This window comes from Bos javanicus, chromosome 6, assembly GCF_032452875.1.
Source record: "Bos javanicus breed banteng chromosome 6, ARS-OSU_banteng_1.0, whole genome shotgun sequence".
Taxonomy (NCBI): domain Eukaryota; kingdom Metazoa; phylum Chordata; class Mammalia; order Artiodactyla; family Bovidae; genus Bos; species Bos javanicus.
Window position 1 is genome coordinate 6151941 of NC_083873.1, and position 15999 is coordinate 6167939.

At 41.3% G+C, this 15999-nt stretch overlaps 1 protein-coding gene across 3 annotated transcripts in view; it reads left to right on the forward strand.

Moving 5' to 3' along the window:
- The first annotated feature begins 3444 nt into the window (after nt 1-3444).
- PDE5A (phosphodiesterase 5A) overlaps nt 3445-15999 on the forward strand; it is a 148346-nt gene continuing 135791 nt past the window's right edge. The window contains exon 1 of one of the 3 annotated variants that reach the window (XM_061419286.1): nt 3445-3797. In XM_061419286.1, the coding sequence (XP_061275270.1) occupies nt 3676-3797 (122 nt within the window). In that variant the 5' untranslated portion in view covers nt 3445-3675. Of the gene's footprint in view, nt 3798-4066; nt 4351-5054; nt 5221-15999 lie in introns of those variants that run through there. The other 2 variants (XM_061419288.1, XM_061419287.1) reach the window with 2 other exon arrangements.

Genomic DNA, 15999 nt, shown 5'->3' on the forward strand with positions numbered 1-15999 from the left:
TTCTTTTAAAGTGAAGAAACACATTGTTAAGCCAAAATCTAGGACTAAGTGTATATTCTGCCACATGAATATCATTGCTTCTAGTATTTCTCAGTGATAGTGGGATATATATTGAAATAAGTTAAACAAAATACATGTAAGACATGTACACTAAAAACTTCAAGACACTGCCGGGAGAAATTCTAAAAGATTGAAGTAAATGGATAAATACATACATTAATAGATATAGGACTCAGTGTTATTAAGATGTTGATTATGAAGATGTCTACTGCTTAGCATCTCATAAGGGTGCAATCAGTTTATTGGCTGGAATTGTGGTTGTGGTCTGAATTGAGGTGTGACTGGGGAAATATCTGCTTTTGAGCTCACTTTAGTTCTTAATCTTGCAGTTATAATACCAAAAAATTAATTTTCTTGGTGGCTGGAGCTCCTTGTAGGCTATCAGCTGGAGGCTGCCCACAGCTCTTAAAAGCTGCCTGCATTTCCTTGTCATGTGGGATTTCCCCACATCATGCACACATGCACACACACACACACACACACATTTAATTTTTAACCTCCAATTCCATTTCAACATCACAATGTACCTTCTAGGCTTCCCCTTCAACAATGAGGGACCTAGATCCTATTATATGTGCTAATATATTTACTCAATTTTCTCAAGCTTAGAATATATGTTTGCTGTAAGAAAAAAGAAGATACTATGTAGTATTTGAAAAAAAAACAAGGCAGGAAAGATGTCATGACTTTTATAATCTGTGTTCTCTTTTGGAAAAGGAATTTGATCATCCATGGTTTTATTTGTTTTTTCTAGTTGTATGAACAAAACCTTTAGCAACAGAAATGAGTAAAAGTCATACAGAACCTTGTAAGCCATGTTAGAGATTTGGGTTTTTTCCTAGTACAATGAGAATATAACAGGTTGGAGGGCTTGTCTGTTAGGTCATTGCATTTTTTTGTTGTTGTTAAGTAGCATTTACATCACTTTCCAAGTTATTTCCTCGTAATGTTTATTATTTACTCATCCTTCAACTTATTCTAAAACAAGATTTGATATGCTTAGAGCAATCCATACCAATAAGTTAGAATGTATGTTAAAAAAAAATGGAGGAAATTGGGATAAAGAATAAAAGGAGCCGGAGAACAAGATGCCAGGGTGAGGCCAATTCAAAATATTCTTAACTTTAAGTACTTTAGAGTTACAAGAGGTACTGTTCTGAGTTTTCTAGAGACTAGAACAGTTTGAAATGCCTCATCCCATCCCTTGAGATATACTCACTCAGGTAACGGCCTTCACAGTAACCCCCACCCAACATCTATACCACACAGAACTGAGACGCACTGATCGGAGAGTCCAGGGATTGTTTTTCTTGCACAATATTTTTAGACACCTTCCTGGTGTCTTATAATTTAACCCTTTCAGGTTGGGAGAGAAAATGGACATTTGGATAATGTCTGTTTATTTAATCATGGTAGCCAACCAAAGCAAGCATTTTAAGCCAAAAATTCACTCCATCCTTAGTTGGAAGTAGAATTTTAAAATATAATTGACCTCCTGAGAGGAGAAATGCATGACCTTCCACAGAGAAACATTGAGCACTGAGGAGATGGTCTTTAGGTCATGAGCACTATAATCACGATCATAGTAAGAAATTAGAAGATCATCCTCATTTTAAAATCTGATATAACTTATCATGTATTATTTCATACTCCTTTGCTTGCTTTTTACTAGTTTGTGGCTACTTGCATAAAGCAGTGAAGTTTCGAAGAAATGGAAATGACAAAAGGACAATTATTTAATGAAGGAAGTATAAACCATTGCACTGGGGGACTGGAAGACATTTCTTAAAGTTCTCATACTATCTGTTTAATTACGTGTTTCTATGTAGTGAGTAATGTCTTACATTCTTGCCAAGAATATTTTGAAAGGAGTTTGTTAAAAGTATGTCAGCTAAATCACTTTTGGTATATCACTGCTAATGGTGTCGTTCACACGTTGTGAAACACACAGCTCCAGTTTAATGCTGCCAAAAAAATTAGGTCATTGCAAAATACCATATTAAAACTGCAGGGAGATGGGGATGAGAATAAAGCAAGGGAAGACTCCCAATTCTTTTTTGTGAAGCATGATAGAAGTGAAGTGAAAGTCGCTCAGTCGTGTCTGACTCTTTGCAGCCCCTTAGACTATACAGCCGAGAAGGCAATGGCAACCCACTCCAGTACTCTTGCCTGGAAAAATCCCATGGGCGGAGGAGCCTGGTAGGCTGCAGTCCATGGGGTCGCGAAGAGTGGGACACGACTGAGCAACTTCACTTTGACTTTCACTTTCATGCATTGGAGAAGGAAATGGCGACTCACTCCAGTGTTCTTGCCTGGAGAATCTGGGGTCGCACAGAGTCGGACACGACTGAAGCAACTTAGCAGCAGCAGCAGCAGCAGCAGCAGACTATACAGTCCAGGGAATTCTCCAGGCCAGAATACTGGAGTGGGTAGCCTCTCCCTTCTCCAGGGGATCATCCCAACCCAGGGATCGAACCCAGGTCTCCCGCAGTTACAGGCAGTTTCTTTACCAGCTGAGCCACAAGGGAAGCCCTATCAAAGCATGATAAGGATAACGACAAAACAGGGTAGGAATGCTGAGCCCTTTTAAACGGATACATTTTTTTGTGTGGTATGTGTACTTTAATTCCAGTTCAATATAAATGACGAATTAAAAACTGGGCTAACTGGCTGCTCTGCACGGTACCTGGGGACTGCCCATAGATCAAGTTAACCTACTTGTATGGAGATTTGTGATTTCATACACAAACCATGGTGATTATTGTATCTCAATTTACCTTTATCTTGAAGGCAGTTAATTTATACTTACTATGGTTATTAACGTTAATCACAGGAATGGCTCTGTTAGAAGTTACCCACCAGGACTGTTCAATCTATTTTGGTGACTCACGTCCCGGATCTCGTCACCCCAGATGTGGTCCTTGGCTGGGGCGCCCTGAGCCGTTGCGCCGTCAGGGCTTCGTGGGAGGTGGGTCCCAGCTCCTCCCAGACCCACGCGCTGATCTGGCGGAAAGTGAGGCAGGACACTCATTGTTCTCCCAGGCCCGGAGAGAAGAGCGCTACCAGCTACCGGCTACCAGCACCTCTCATTTTCGGGCGAAAATTTCCCCAGCTACAGCTCTCTGGGTTTGGGCTGGGTCTCCACAGCGTGACCTTCCCTTGCCTAGAGAGGGACGCTCAGCGAACACATCCACCGTCACCTTTGCGCGCTCCTCCGGAGCCGGCTTGGCATGCAGCGCACCCCAGCGGCCGCCCGGCCTCCTTTCTAGTCCTGGCCACTAGGCTTCCGGAGAGCTCGCCAGTCGCCGCCCCGGCCGCCCCGGAATCTAGAGACTAGAGAGACTTCCAGAGCCAGTCTCAGACAGACCCCGGGGAAGGCGCGGGGCTGCGGCACCCCCACCCCCCGCCCGCCGCACCTGGAAACGGTGAGGACCTGGAGAGGCGGGGCGCGGCAGGAGGCTGGCCCGGCGACTGAGCAGCTCCGCCGAAAGCCGGCCCGACTGAAGCAGGGCGAAGGGGGAGGGTCACGAGGCGAGTTCTGCTCCTCGGAGGGAGGGACCCCAGCTGGAGTGGAAAACCAGCACCAGCTGACCGCAGAGACACGCCGCGCTGATCATGGAGAGGGCCGGCCCCGGCTCCGCGCGGCCGCAACAGCAGTGGGACCAGGACTCGGTCGAAGCGTGGCTGGACGATCACTGGGACTTTACCTTCTCTTACTTTGTTAGGAAAGGCACCAGGTAAGAAGAGGAGCCACGGAAGACCCGGCCGGGGCATGGAGCGTGACCTGGGGTTTCTCTCTCTCCTCTATTGAATTTTCCCCTTCTTTAAGCATTAAACAGTCTCCACTCTCAGGCCCTTTGCTTTTAAAGTTGGGCCATGATCTTACGGTGTAGAGACCTCGACTTTTAAGGCGAGTACAGTCGAAAAACCCAAGCGTCGGATCCGATCCAACTTGCTCACAAAAGTTCAAATCCAAAAATGCGAACCCCCACCCCCACCCCCTCCACACGCCGGCAACCCTGGTACTCCCTGGGAGCAAGATTATTTCCATATATTTGCTCTCACGGGCCTTTCTCTAGCCTCCTGGTTCCCCTAAATCTCCTTAGCGAAACCAAAACAGTTTTTGACCCCCTTCCCTGCAGCTCCGGAAGCACCATTTCCAACGCGGTCCCCGTGGCTCCGCTCCTCCCCCGTCCCCCTTTGCCCCGGCCCTGGCGGGGCGGGGAAGCCGGGGTAGTGGCGAGACCGAGAAGCAGCCCAAAGGCAGCACCATGCCGGAACCTTCCCAGAGTGAGTGCTTTCGTCTTTTGCCCCGCTTCCAGTCCCCTGGTTGTCCCGCGCTCTTCCTTTCCTTCGCGTCTGCGCGCAAGGCGGCGGCGTGGAAGGCGCTCCGCGGAGGGGCTGGCGGCGCGCACACAAAGGACGGCGGAGAGCTGACCCCGGGGGGTGGCAGGTCCCGCGCGGCCCGAGGCCACCCCGGAGGCCAGTCTTCCTGGTCCGGAGCCAAGCGCCGGGCCGGCTGCTGCGGAGGGTGGGAAGGAGGGAGCCTGTGCTTGGGGAGGAGGCTGCGCAGCGGACAGTCGAGGCGCGCGTGGGAAACGCCCGCGGGAGAATTGGAGAGGCATCCAGGCTGAAGCCGAGGGGCTAGGAGGGTGGAACGAAGAGTGGGAGGCGGGCGGGTGCCCGGAAGCCGGAGAATTGATGCGAAGCCGCAGCGAGGGCGAGGCTGCTGCGCGCGGACGCGGGCTGACTCCCAGGCTCACTCCTTTGGGGAAGGGGCCCGGACTTCGCCGTCGCCGGCTCGGGGCAGCGGCCTTCGGGCAGCAGGAGCTGGCCGCCTCGGGCGGGAGGGAGGCGCGCGCGGGGCGGTGATGGTGGAGGAGCCGGCCGGGGCTGGCCGCCGGGCTCCCACCCGCCGGCGCACGGCCGCGGTCCGGCCTGGCGCTCCCCGCCAGGGGGCGGCGCGGCGCGGGGCGAGCGGGCGGCGGCGGGCGGCGGCGCGACGGCGGGGACCGTAGGGAAGCCGGCTTCGAGCGACCCGCCTCACCTGGGCGAGTCGTCGCCCCCGACGGCTCCTGCAGTCCAGGGTCCGCCGAGGCCGCCTGGTGTGCACCTCCAACTTCCCACGTTTGCTATGTTGCCTTTTGGAGACAAAACAAGGTACTTCAGCACTGCCCCCGTCTTTCCCACTTTTCCCGGGGGGCGCGGTGGGGCCGGGTGCTGTGCTGGGTGGTGGCACCCGGGTCACACTGGCTGGGAGATGCTTTATTGAAAACGCGTTCTTTGACAGTTTTGTCTTCCTTTACATTCCTGCAGATGTAATATTTTTGAAATCTTAGTTGAGTCTTTTTAACTCCCGTTTCTCCCAGCGAACGTTCAGGGTTGCTATCGGTTTGATGACTTCGGGGGTTTTTCACAGAGGTGAAGGTTTGGGGACAAACCTTATCTCTTCTGTTTAATTATTCCGCCTTCCTTTTAAAATCCTCTTCTCCGTCGCTTTCGTCTTCTATCACAATATTTAATCTGGAGTGACCAGAGGATAAACCCTGAATAAAAGTGGTTTCTTTCCGAAGGGCACTTTTCTGCGCGTTTGGGGTGAGCACCAAGCCCCTCTAGGCCTGGAATGATCCATTGCTGGAGGCCAACAGTTTCTAGAGGTCGCCTCCTCCGAGGCCGTCTGTCCCCGGATTCCTTTCACTGTTTGCACACTTCCACCCTTAATGAATTACAGCGCATAAGAGACTGGGCAGGAGAACTGGGCTGATCTTTTAAGTGTGTAGGGGGATGTTCTTTAGAGATGTGCCTTAGGCATATTATTAAGAACGAACGAAATTATTTATTTAAAAATCAGCGTTGATATCCTTTTCTTTGTTTTCTCTCCTCTCCCTTTAAAAACACAAACTTGGGGGTGTTTGGCGGTAGCTTTTAACTCATAGATAAGAACACTTCACTTTGAGAATCTGCCAAAACTTGAAGAGTAATATTTTTTTCCTAATAAATGAATTAAGTTACATTTCTTTTCACATTTTTTTTTCTCCGAAGTAGCATAGGATTAAAATCTCAATTCTCAAAATTACACTTCTTAGCGTAAAATTTAGATCATCTGGAGTTTTTATATTACAGTTGATGTTGAGAGTAGGCTGAACACTTTCTGTGATGTGTGTGTGTGTGTGTCTGTGTGTGTGTGTGTAATCTTGAGAGAAGAGTTTATGTTGAGTAGAAGTTGGAAAACGAAAGTGAAGATATTCAAGAATAGTGCAGGCCCTCAGTTTTAGGAATTACAAAGTGCTGGAAGTTGTCAGTGTGAAGAATATAATCTGAGTCTTGTGTGTAGCCATAATTTTTTCTAGAAACAATATTCCAGTTTGGGCTTATATTTGATAGCGTTAACTGGAGACTTAAAATTTTAAGAATGAGAGGGTGGACATAAAAATGCCAACCTGCTGAACACCGTGTGATTCACACGGTTGTGGTAAAATCTTACTGCAGACACTAACTGTACAGCTAAGTTGTGTGTGTGTGTGTGTGTGTAACAAGAAGCTCGTGTTACTTTGCTCCCCTCCTTTCTCAGATTTTGTATGTATAAAATGAATACTGTTGTAATTCAGGAAACTTGTGAAATACAATAGTTCTGTAGGGGCAGTTTGCGTGTTTATTTATTTAAAATAAATTTGGATTTACTTAGATTGGCTATCTGCATCTGTAGACAGGCTTATTGGTAGAACTATTTCCTCCTTATTTGATTTAATTGTTTGACATTTATGTATGCGTCTCTGTTCTCTTCCCAGACTGAATGGTCTGCACCCAATAGTAGTCATTGAATAGAAGGAAGGTTCTGGCACTCCTAAACTCTCGTTTAAACACCTGTGAATTTTGATTGACCTGGAAAGCAATTATTGCTGCTATATTACATTGTTTTCCATAATATCTTTCAATACAGAGCTAAACACCTCCTTAAAAGCCAGAGCGTGCAGCACACAAATAAATGGTTTTTAGCAATCAAAACCTGGTTAAGTGAATTTGAGAGCGTCAGTTGAACAATTCATCACATAATCTATTGGCATAAAAATTAGTTTGCGACTAGAAACTAAAACCTATGGAAAACTCCCACCCTTGCTGTTGTAGAAAACTTTGCAGTCCTACAGGTTTGAGATACCATGTTCATTAAGGGCTTACGTGCTCCCGCCTTTGCAGATGAAGCCTTTCTGGTGCTAATGCCACTTTAACAGCTGTTGTTATTCTTGACAGCATATTAGAATAATTTACCTTTCAATAGTTACTTACCGCCTCCGTGATTGTGGGCAGGGTTTTATGTTATTTAGTATTGAGGAGGTAATATGATTGACTTTTTAGTGCTTTGTTTTGTACTAGACAAAAGCAGAATATTTGGCACATACTGGAAAGAGGAGATATTAAATGAGGGTAACTTTTTATGACTTCTTGGATCAAAGTCCAGAAACAGCAGTTTTACGCTCCCATACAGTTTTCTATGATAGACTTTTTATTTAACGCTGCAAAGCTGTGGTGAATTAGTTGGTGTTCCAGGTTCACTGTTCAGGATTCTTTCTTGTTTGTTTTTAATATTATTTTTTCATCTCTTGAAACTGTAATTATTATTGGCAAAATATTTTTCTTAAAGTCAGATGATGGGTGTAAAATAAATATTGCTATTCACTCTTTAAAATGATTATTTCTATATCATATAGGAATATAACCTTTTCACAATTTTCAGACAAACATTTTGTTAAACATTTTGTTAAGTAATCATTAAGGTTGAAGACAATAAAATCCTGTGGGTATTGACTTAGTCGGGCTTTGATATTATTTCTAATATTTTTATTATGGTAATTCTGGTGTGATAATCTCCTTTTATCCTTGTATTGCTTATAACCAGGGTCCTTATAGCCAGCTCTAAGGCACTTTTTAGTGCCCTAAAAGTTCTCATGTGGATTGAATTTGGATGTGATTGAATCTGGAAGAATCCGCAGGAGCCCCTGAAATGATGCTTCTCATCGCTGTTCTGTCACTAATGTTCTCAAGGTTTTCTATTTAGTTCCATTTTTAAAGCCCCCAGTACAAGATCATGATTCCTAAAACTGTGGTAGAACCCAATGCAGTGGCAGTTAGTCATAAATATCTCAAAATAAATGTATTTGTTTAATATTAATATAATACTTAGGCTTGTAATGCATTTCATTAACTTTTTTTCAGTTTGTGATCTAAAGTGAAAATGAAGTCCCTCAGTGAAGTCCGACTCTTTGTGATCCCATGGACTGTAACCTATCAGGCGCCTCTGTCCATGGGATTTTCCAGGCAGTAGTACTGGAGTGGATTGCCATTTCCTTCTCCAGGGGATCTTCCTGACCCAGGGATCAAACCCCGGTCTCCCGCATTGTAGACAGAGGCTTTACTGTCTGAGCCACCAGGGAAGTCCTAAAGGACTTATCTTTGTGATCTAAAGATCTATAGAAATTGCTAATATTTTCATGAAGTCATCTTCAGTCCCTGAAGATGAACAACTTGTAGCGTTTTGATTATGTCGTGCAACAGAATCTCCTATTTAGATAGTTCCACCTGAAGCAGTGACTTGAGTCTTGTCTCTGATATCATTTCTTTAAAAATATTTGAAGGTGTTTTCAAGTTGTATGGGTAGAGTTTGTACCTTCACCCTTAGCTGATTACAGAGAGTATGTCTTACCAAGATGCTTCGCTTCCTCTAGATTTGAAGACATGATTTAACTTTAAACTGCTTGAACTTCATAATACATTTTAATAATGGTTGGGAGAAAGTTCTTTCCTACTTAACATGGCTGGGGAAAACTGCTTGGTGTTTATTAGTTTGTCCCCCAAATATTTTTCAAACTAACAGTTTGGTAAACCTGTAACTGTTGTATTGAGTTGTTTTCTTTCTTTGTTTTCAGGGCTAAGTGTAGGATAAAGGCTCTTCTTAGGATAAAAGCCTTTGGTAAGGACTGCGGAGAAGGCAATGGCACCCCACTCCAGTACTCTTGCCTGGAAAATCCCATGGATGGAGGGGCCTGGTGGGCTGCAGTCCATGGGGTCGCTAAGAGTCAGACAGGACTGAGCGACTTCACTTTCACTTTTCACTTTCATGCATTGGAGAAGGAAATGGCAACCCACTCCAGTGTTCTTGCCTGGAGAATCCCAGGGACGGGGGAGCCTGATGGGCTGCCGTCTATGGGGTTGCACAGGGTCGGACACGACTGAAGCGACTTAGCAGCAGCAGCAGCAGCAGAGTAATTAAATAAATCACTGAGTTGATTGATAGTGAAGGGTTGAAAAATGACTGAATTTTGAATGCAGAGTAGCTACTGACTGTGCAGGACTTCCTATGAGATTAATTTAGCTGGACAGATACAGATTTAGTTCACCAATTGATGTGGCTGATTGATGTGGCCTTGGAAATATCTGTTAAATCAGGTTCAGTTAAAAAAAAAAAAAGTACCTGTGAATTACAACCTAAGAATAAAAACTGAAGAAACTTTTCCGTATGAGTCATTCACTTGATACTTAGCTCTGTAATCTTACTTACTGACTTGGTATTCTCATTTTATTTTGAATCTTTTTTTTTTTCATGGTGTAAGTGCTTTATTCATTTTCTCTAACTGGCAGGAATTTATATGTATTGCCAACTAAATATCAGGTAGGTAAAGCAAACTGAGTGTTAAGTTTATAAGTATCATTCTGATAAATATTCTTAAAAGCTTCTAAAAGCCTTTTATTGGTAGGACAGGAAGTTTCCTTTGTTTTTTCCCGAAGATGTTATGGAAAAAAGCAAACTTTTCCAACTCAATATATATATGGATGTGTGTGTGTATATGTGTGTATATATATGCCCCATATATGCCCCATTTGTAGTTTGTAGTGAACTTGCTTTTAAAAGTCTTAGGTGCCATTGTTAGCTTCTGTGTTCTTTGAAACTGTTTCCTTGATTCTGAATCATAAAGTAAGATTAACTTTTTCAAACTGTCTTTTCGGACTAATTTTATTACATCTAAACTTGAGAGAGAAGAGTCTCCTATCTGATATAATATCACTGGTAATAATCATGAAAAAAGTATTCACTTCTACTTTCTGTTGCATAAGCGTGCTGAGGTTATAAGAAAAGATCCTAATTTTTTTTTTAAGCTGGTGAAATATTTAAAACACACACAGGATCTTTGAACTTTATAGAGCTGGAGATCATGTAATTCAGTGTTTCTCAAATTTAAGTAACCTTCCCCTGTTCAAGAAAGACATTCTTATTGACCTCCATTATTTTAGTTAAAAAACTTACGGTCACAAATGACAGAAATTCATGTTGAACTCATACAAAATTGACATTCTTGGGGATTGGTTTGGATGTGAAATTCAGTGTAATGACATCATCATGTCAGTATTTTTTTTTCTTTTTGGCCTGTATAAATATCTAATCAATCTGTCTTTCCCTCTTTCTTCCCTCCATCCATCTCACCATCCATTCATCCCACCATCCATCCATTTGTCCAGCCATCCTTTTGATGCTATGCTATATTGATTTTAGTCTCCAGCAGGCTTTCTTCATGTGCTGGAACATTTTTCTTGGCAGGTTTATGTGGGTCTTAAACTTTTGATGTTTGAGAAATACCTTCTTATCCATGTCAGTCCTCTCAGAATTATTTTGGCCTTACTTGCATAATTTGCCTGCTCTGGACCAACCTTTATTTCTGGAAGAATAGGTTTGTCTCCTTACTTCGTTGGGGCAGTGACCCATAGTGTGATGTGTCAGTTGGGGAGGAGAAGTTCCCAAACGAAAGTGATGTGAGTGCACCCAGAAGTGCCAGCTATCTGCTGTACCTAGTATTGACTTTCTCTTATTTTAATGCTAGTTAAATGTGGAATTCTTAAGAGTAGGTATAATTTAATCATAGCTATAGCATTTGTGCAACTGCAATACCAAAATAAATGTATAAGTTGATTATGAATAAAATGATAAAACTCTAGCCAAATGCAAATTGACAACACTCATTAAATCATCCTTGCGGAGTGAATGTGGCCCTAATTGCAATATAATGCTGGGATCTGCTGAGGCCATCTTGCCTTTGCTACAGTTGCCTGTGATGTTTCATTTTTCCCACTGGGTCTCTCTGAACAGTCATGAAACTATTAGTCCTATAGCACAGTACACCAGCTTTTGGTTTTACTTGGCTTGAAAGCATATTTGCATATTAAATCTACCTCTTTTATTTTCTCGTTATCCCAGAACCACTGGGCTGCAGTGTGACTGTAAACACAAATATAACTTGACTCCTAAAATTGCAGGATGGTAGTTGGTTATAAGGTAGTCATCCCAGTAATTTAAAGTATACGTCTTTGTCTGTCTTTGTTGTTGGTATTGTCATGAGTGTGAAAACAGAATTGCAGCATTTCCATTGAAACACTGTGTGTGTGCGTGTTAGTCACTCAGTTGTGTCCAGCTCTCTGTGACCCCGTGGACTGTAGCCCACCAGGCTTCTCTGTCCATGGGATTCTCCAGGCAAGAATACTGGAGTAGATTGCTGTGCCCTCCTCCTGGGGATCTTCCCAACAGAGGGAATGAACACAGGTCTCCTGCATTGCAAGCTGGTTCTTTACCATCTGAGCCTACTACAGATCTTCAAAACATACTTGCCTCAGACTCTGAGGGCTTCTCATACTTCAGATTGAGACATGCCAATCTAGTCTAATCTTTTCTCCATGTCTAAGCTGCAAAACAAATTGACTTACATATTTACAGCATAGATTTTGGTTATTAGATTTTCTTTTAAATGTAAATAGATACTTCTTTAAGGAACATTTTTCATACATGTGATTATGAATGCATGGAAAATTGCAAATCATGTCTCTTCCAACTGTTGGTCAAATTTGAATGTAAAACCATATGAAATGGTTATGCATTTGATTTATATTTGGTCCCAGTAAGCTTCTGAGATGTTTTCATAGCTGGAGAAGACTTGGGAATGTTAAATAACTTTAGGCAGCGTTTGTTTCTAATCCATGCCAGAAGCAAGGGAATTACTCAGTGTAACATCAGAGTAGAGGTTATTGTAGAAATCACTTGGAGGTGTCTCAGATCTCTCCTGTTTCATTGAATACCCTGTTATAGTATGGTAATCTTTTATTCTTATTAACCCTTGCTTTTTTTCTTCTTTTTTAATTGAAGTATAGTTGATTTAGGAATATTGTGTGAGTTTCAGGTTTACAGCACAGTGATTCACTTATATATGTATCAGTTTTATATATATGTATAGTATGTATATTTTATATATATGTTCTTTTTTCAGATTCTTTTCCGTTACAATAAACCATTGCTTCTTAAAGGGAGCGCTGTTTGGCCTTTGGTAGTGATACATTTTGTTGTGAGAAGCTGCTCAGCATCTTGCAGGATGTTTAACATCCCTGGGCTCAGCCACTAAATGTCAGGAGCACCCCGATTGTTTTGACACACATTTCCAAATGCCCCCCAAAGTCTGGCACCAGTACTTGGTTGGGAACCACTGTTCTGAGCCCTTTAAAATTTACTTCAGTTTACGATGGTTGAAGGCCCCAGCTAGGACAGATTTAAGCTTCAACTCCCAAACTACATCTTTCTTAAGAGTATGACCTTTAGGTACTTTATTTGCTTTCTCTGTAAAATATTAATAATAACATTACTTCTGGTGTTCTTAAGAAATTTAAAGGAAATAATGCATATTTTAAAATCTTTTTTTTTAGAGTGATTTTCAGTAGGTTACAATTTATTTTATGTTGGAAATCATCAGTGGTTTAATTATAATTGCAAGTTTGGGGAGTCATCCCCCTATTCTGATACATGGAAATTAGAACAACAGAATAGGGATTTAATAGACTTTGTGTCCTCATTTTTAAAGTGAATTTTTATTAATGGTTTGAACAGAACCTTCTGAAGACTGTGTAAGGTACTGGAAAGGGAATTGGAATGAGAGTTCAGACCTCCCGTCTGTGTCCCCAGCTTGGTAACTGGCCCAGGTTAATAGACCTTGGCTTTATGTGAGATGGGAGTGGTGAGAAATCAAGGCAGAGAGATTTATAAATGAGTTTAAAATTCTCTTCCATCTCTAAGCATTCTTGATTCTCACCAGAAGAGCAGAGTGTCAACTTCTCAAATTTGAAGTTTCCTTCTTTAAGTATTTTCCAAGTGAGAGTGGTGGATCTGGGTCAAAGTGTCCAAACATGGCGACTGAGACTGTAAAATTAGGGTCCAGGAGCAGGAGAAATATCTGTTCTATTTTATGTGAGTTATTGTGTGTTTTTCCTACAGATGATTTTAGCCCATTTCCATATGTTATCAACCATCCTTTGACAGGAAATTAGTACACTCTTTTTGATTCTAGTTTTAATTAGTTAATTCACATGAAGATGGAAAAAGCACTGGAAAGAAAGAGAAAGGGGTGATGTTTTAACAGTGGCCTTAAAAACGTGTCCCTGCATTGTGTTTTATGGATCATTCAGGGCCTGCAGCTTTTTGTTCTGTTTTATTTGAGGCGCCCTGCAAATCTCCCCAAATGTTATACCACACGAGGGTAACATCCATGAGGCTCAAGTATCAACCTACTTACAGAATTCCCCCAAGTAAGCCCCCTTGGGTAGGAACTAAAACGGACCGACTTTAATCCCTAAATCTCCTGTAGCAAATGTTAAAGCATTGTTTTTATCAAGTATTGAAACCATTCCCCAGTTTAAAATTATGGTTTTTATGAAATATTGTTAAGGTTTTTACCATAGGCAGTTAGTTGTATATTTTATCACAATTGTTAAACAGTTTTATTATATCTTTGGTATTTAGAAACCACATCATCCTCCAAATTCTATAACTTATTTTTTAGCGATTAAGTTCTGAGTAGTAATAGAAAAAAAAAATTATGCTGTCACAGTGATTTTTCTCAGCTAAATGATCAGCTCTTATTCTTTATGTATTATTTAGAAAATTATGTCATACATAAGTAGTTATTGGTCTAAGGAGTCCATGTTTTTTCAATTCTAATTTGAGAAACTACAGACATTAGAACACCTTTTTTGTTTTGCACAAGTGTTTTTGTAGAGAAATTAGTGCTTTTAAACTAGGAGCTTGGAAAACAAATGGCTAACATCTAGTTATTCTGTAAAAATCCATGAATACATTCTTTTTATTTTTATAAAAAATTTAATTGCCTTTGAAAATATCCTCCAGTTAATGTTTGATTAACTTAAAAACAGTAACTGTAATATTTTAAACCTTTAGTACCAGACTCTGTGCAATCACTTTATAGGTGTCATTTTTCTTAATTTTCTTAAGAAGCCTATGAGGATTAATACCCTTATCTTCATTTTATAGACAGCATAAATCTTAGAAGCGACTCCAGTTGAAGCCTAAGTCTGTCCCACCTGGGGCCCTTCATTCTCTACTGAAGTTCAGTGTCAGTATTAATGGAAACAAAGGAAAGACTCAGAGATTTAATATCATGAGAAATTTAACTCAGGAAGAGGCTGAGGTTCCTGCTGGTGCCTCTAATGTGCAAGCACGTCACTAAATGAGCTGCCTAGAGACCTTGCCCAAGTCGGTTTTGTTTCCATATATGATTTTAAAGCATAAAAAGTGGGAACTCTCTAGTGATATCTTAAAATAGAATGGCTGAAAATGTAGGTATTAGACTGTTAACAATTATATTCTTAGTATTAGGCTATGGATACCCTACGTGCAGTATATTTTCAAAGAATTTTTATCCTCTGGTACATTATTTTAGGCAAGAGTACAAAACACATTAAGCTAGTTGCTCTACAAGTAGGTTTCATCTAATTATATTTTTAGCTCATGAGAATTATTATGTTTACATTAGAATTTTACACTGCTTTGTAAATTGTTTCCTTTTCTTGATGCCAAGAAATTTTCTTTAAAACCTAGGCAAGGTATTTTAATTATTTTTCCCTTTCAAAGCATCTGGAATACTGAATATGTATTTGAAGGTATTCCTGTCTTTTTCAGATTCGTTTTGTAACCTGAGTGAGCAGTTCAACTTTGGTAGAAAGTAAAGTTATTATTGGATGGAGCTACTTTGTGTGTGTGTGTCCCTTTTGCTAATCATATTTGCAATGCCATGTGAGAGCTTGTATTTCACTATGCAGTGTTTTGCATATCCTATTTAATACTTCTAGATTATAGGCATTTGGAAAAAACTGATCTAATTAGATTAATGGAAAATTATATTAGTTATAATAATTATAAACTGTCGTTTTCCTTTCTGTGATAGGTAGTAATATTGAGTGAAAATGAGAAATTGCAAAAGGGGAAAGTTTTCATCCTTAACAGAGTATGTGCCATCATATAGTGACTTTCTAGTTTTTTTTTAAATGAATGTGCCTGTGTGCTCAGCTGTGTCTGACTCTCTGCGACCCCATGGACTGCAGCCCACCAGAATCCTCTGTCCATGGGATTTCCCAGGCAAAAATACTGAAGTGGGTTGCCATTTCCTCCTCCAGGGTTTTTAGTGAATATTACTAATCAATTTAAAAATTTTTTGAAAAGTGTGAGATGAAGTATAGGTGATATACAAAACTTAAAGCTATTTTAAACTTAAAGTAAAAACAGATATTATTAGCTTGCTACCATTAAATTTAATCATTACCTTGACTCTAATTTTAAGAATAATTTTCATCTTCTTTAAAAATATGAACACATGGGATGTGCAGAATGAAATAGCACTTTATTTCTGCCACGTGCGTAATTTTGATGAGATAAACTATTACAATGATTAAAAAAAAAAAAAGACAATTCACCTAGACTTTCTGCCCCACAGATTTCCTTCTGGTTTGTTTTTTGATCATTCACAAGTGAATGTATTCATTCCATTCCTCTGTATATTATTAAAGACCCCAAGTGCCTGACACTGGAAATGCCAGTGCTCAGCCTTTTCCTGCAGCAGCTGC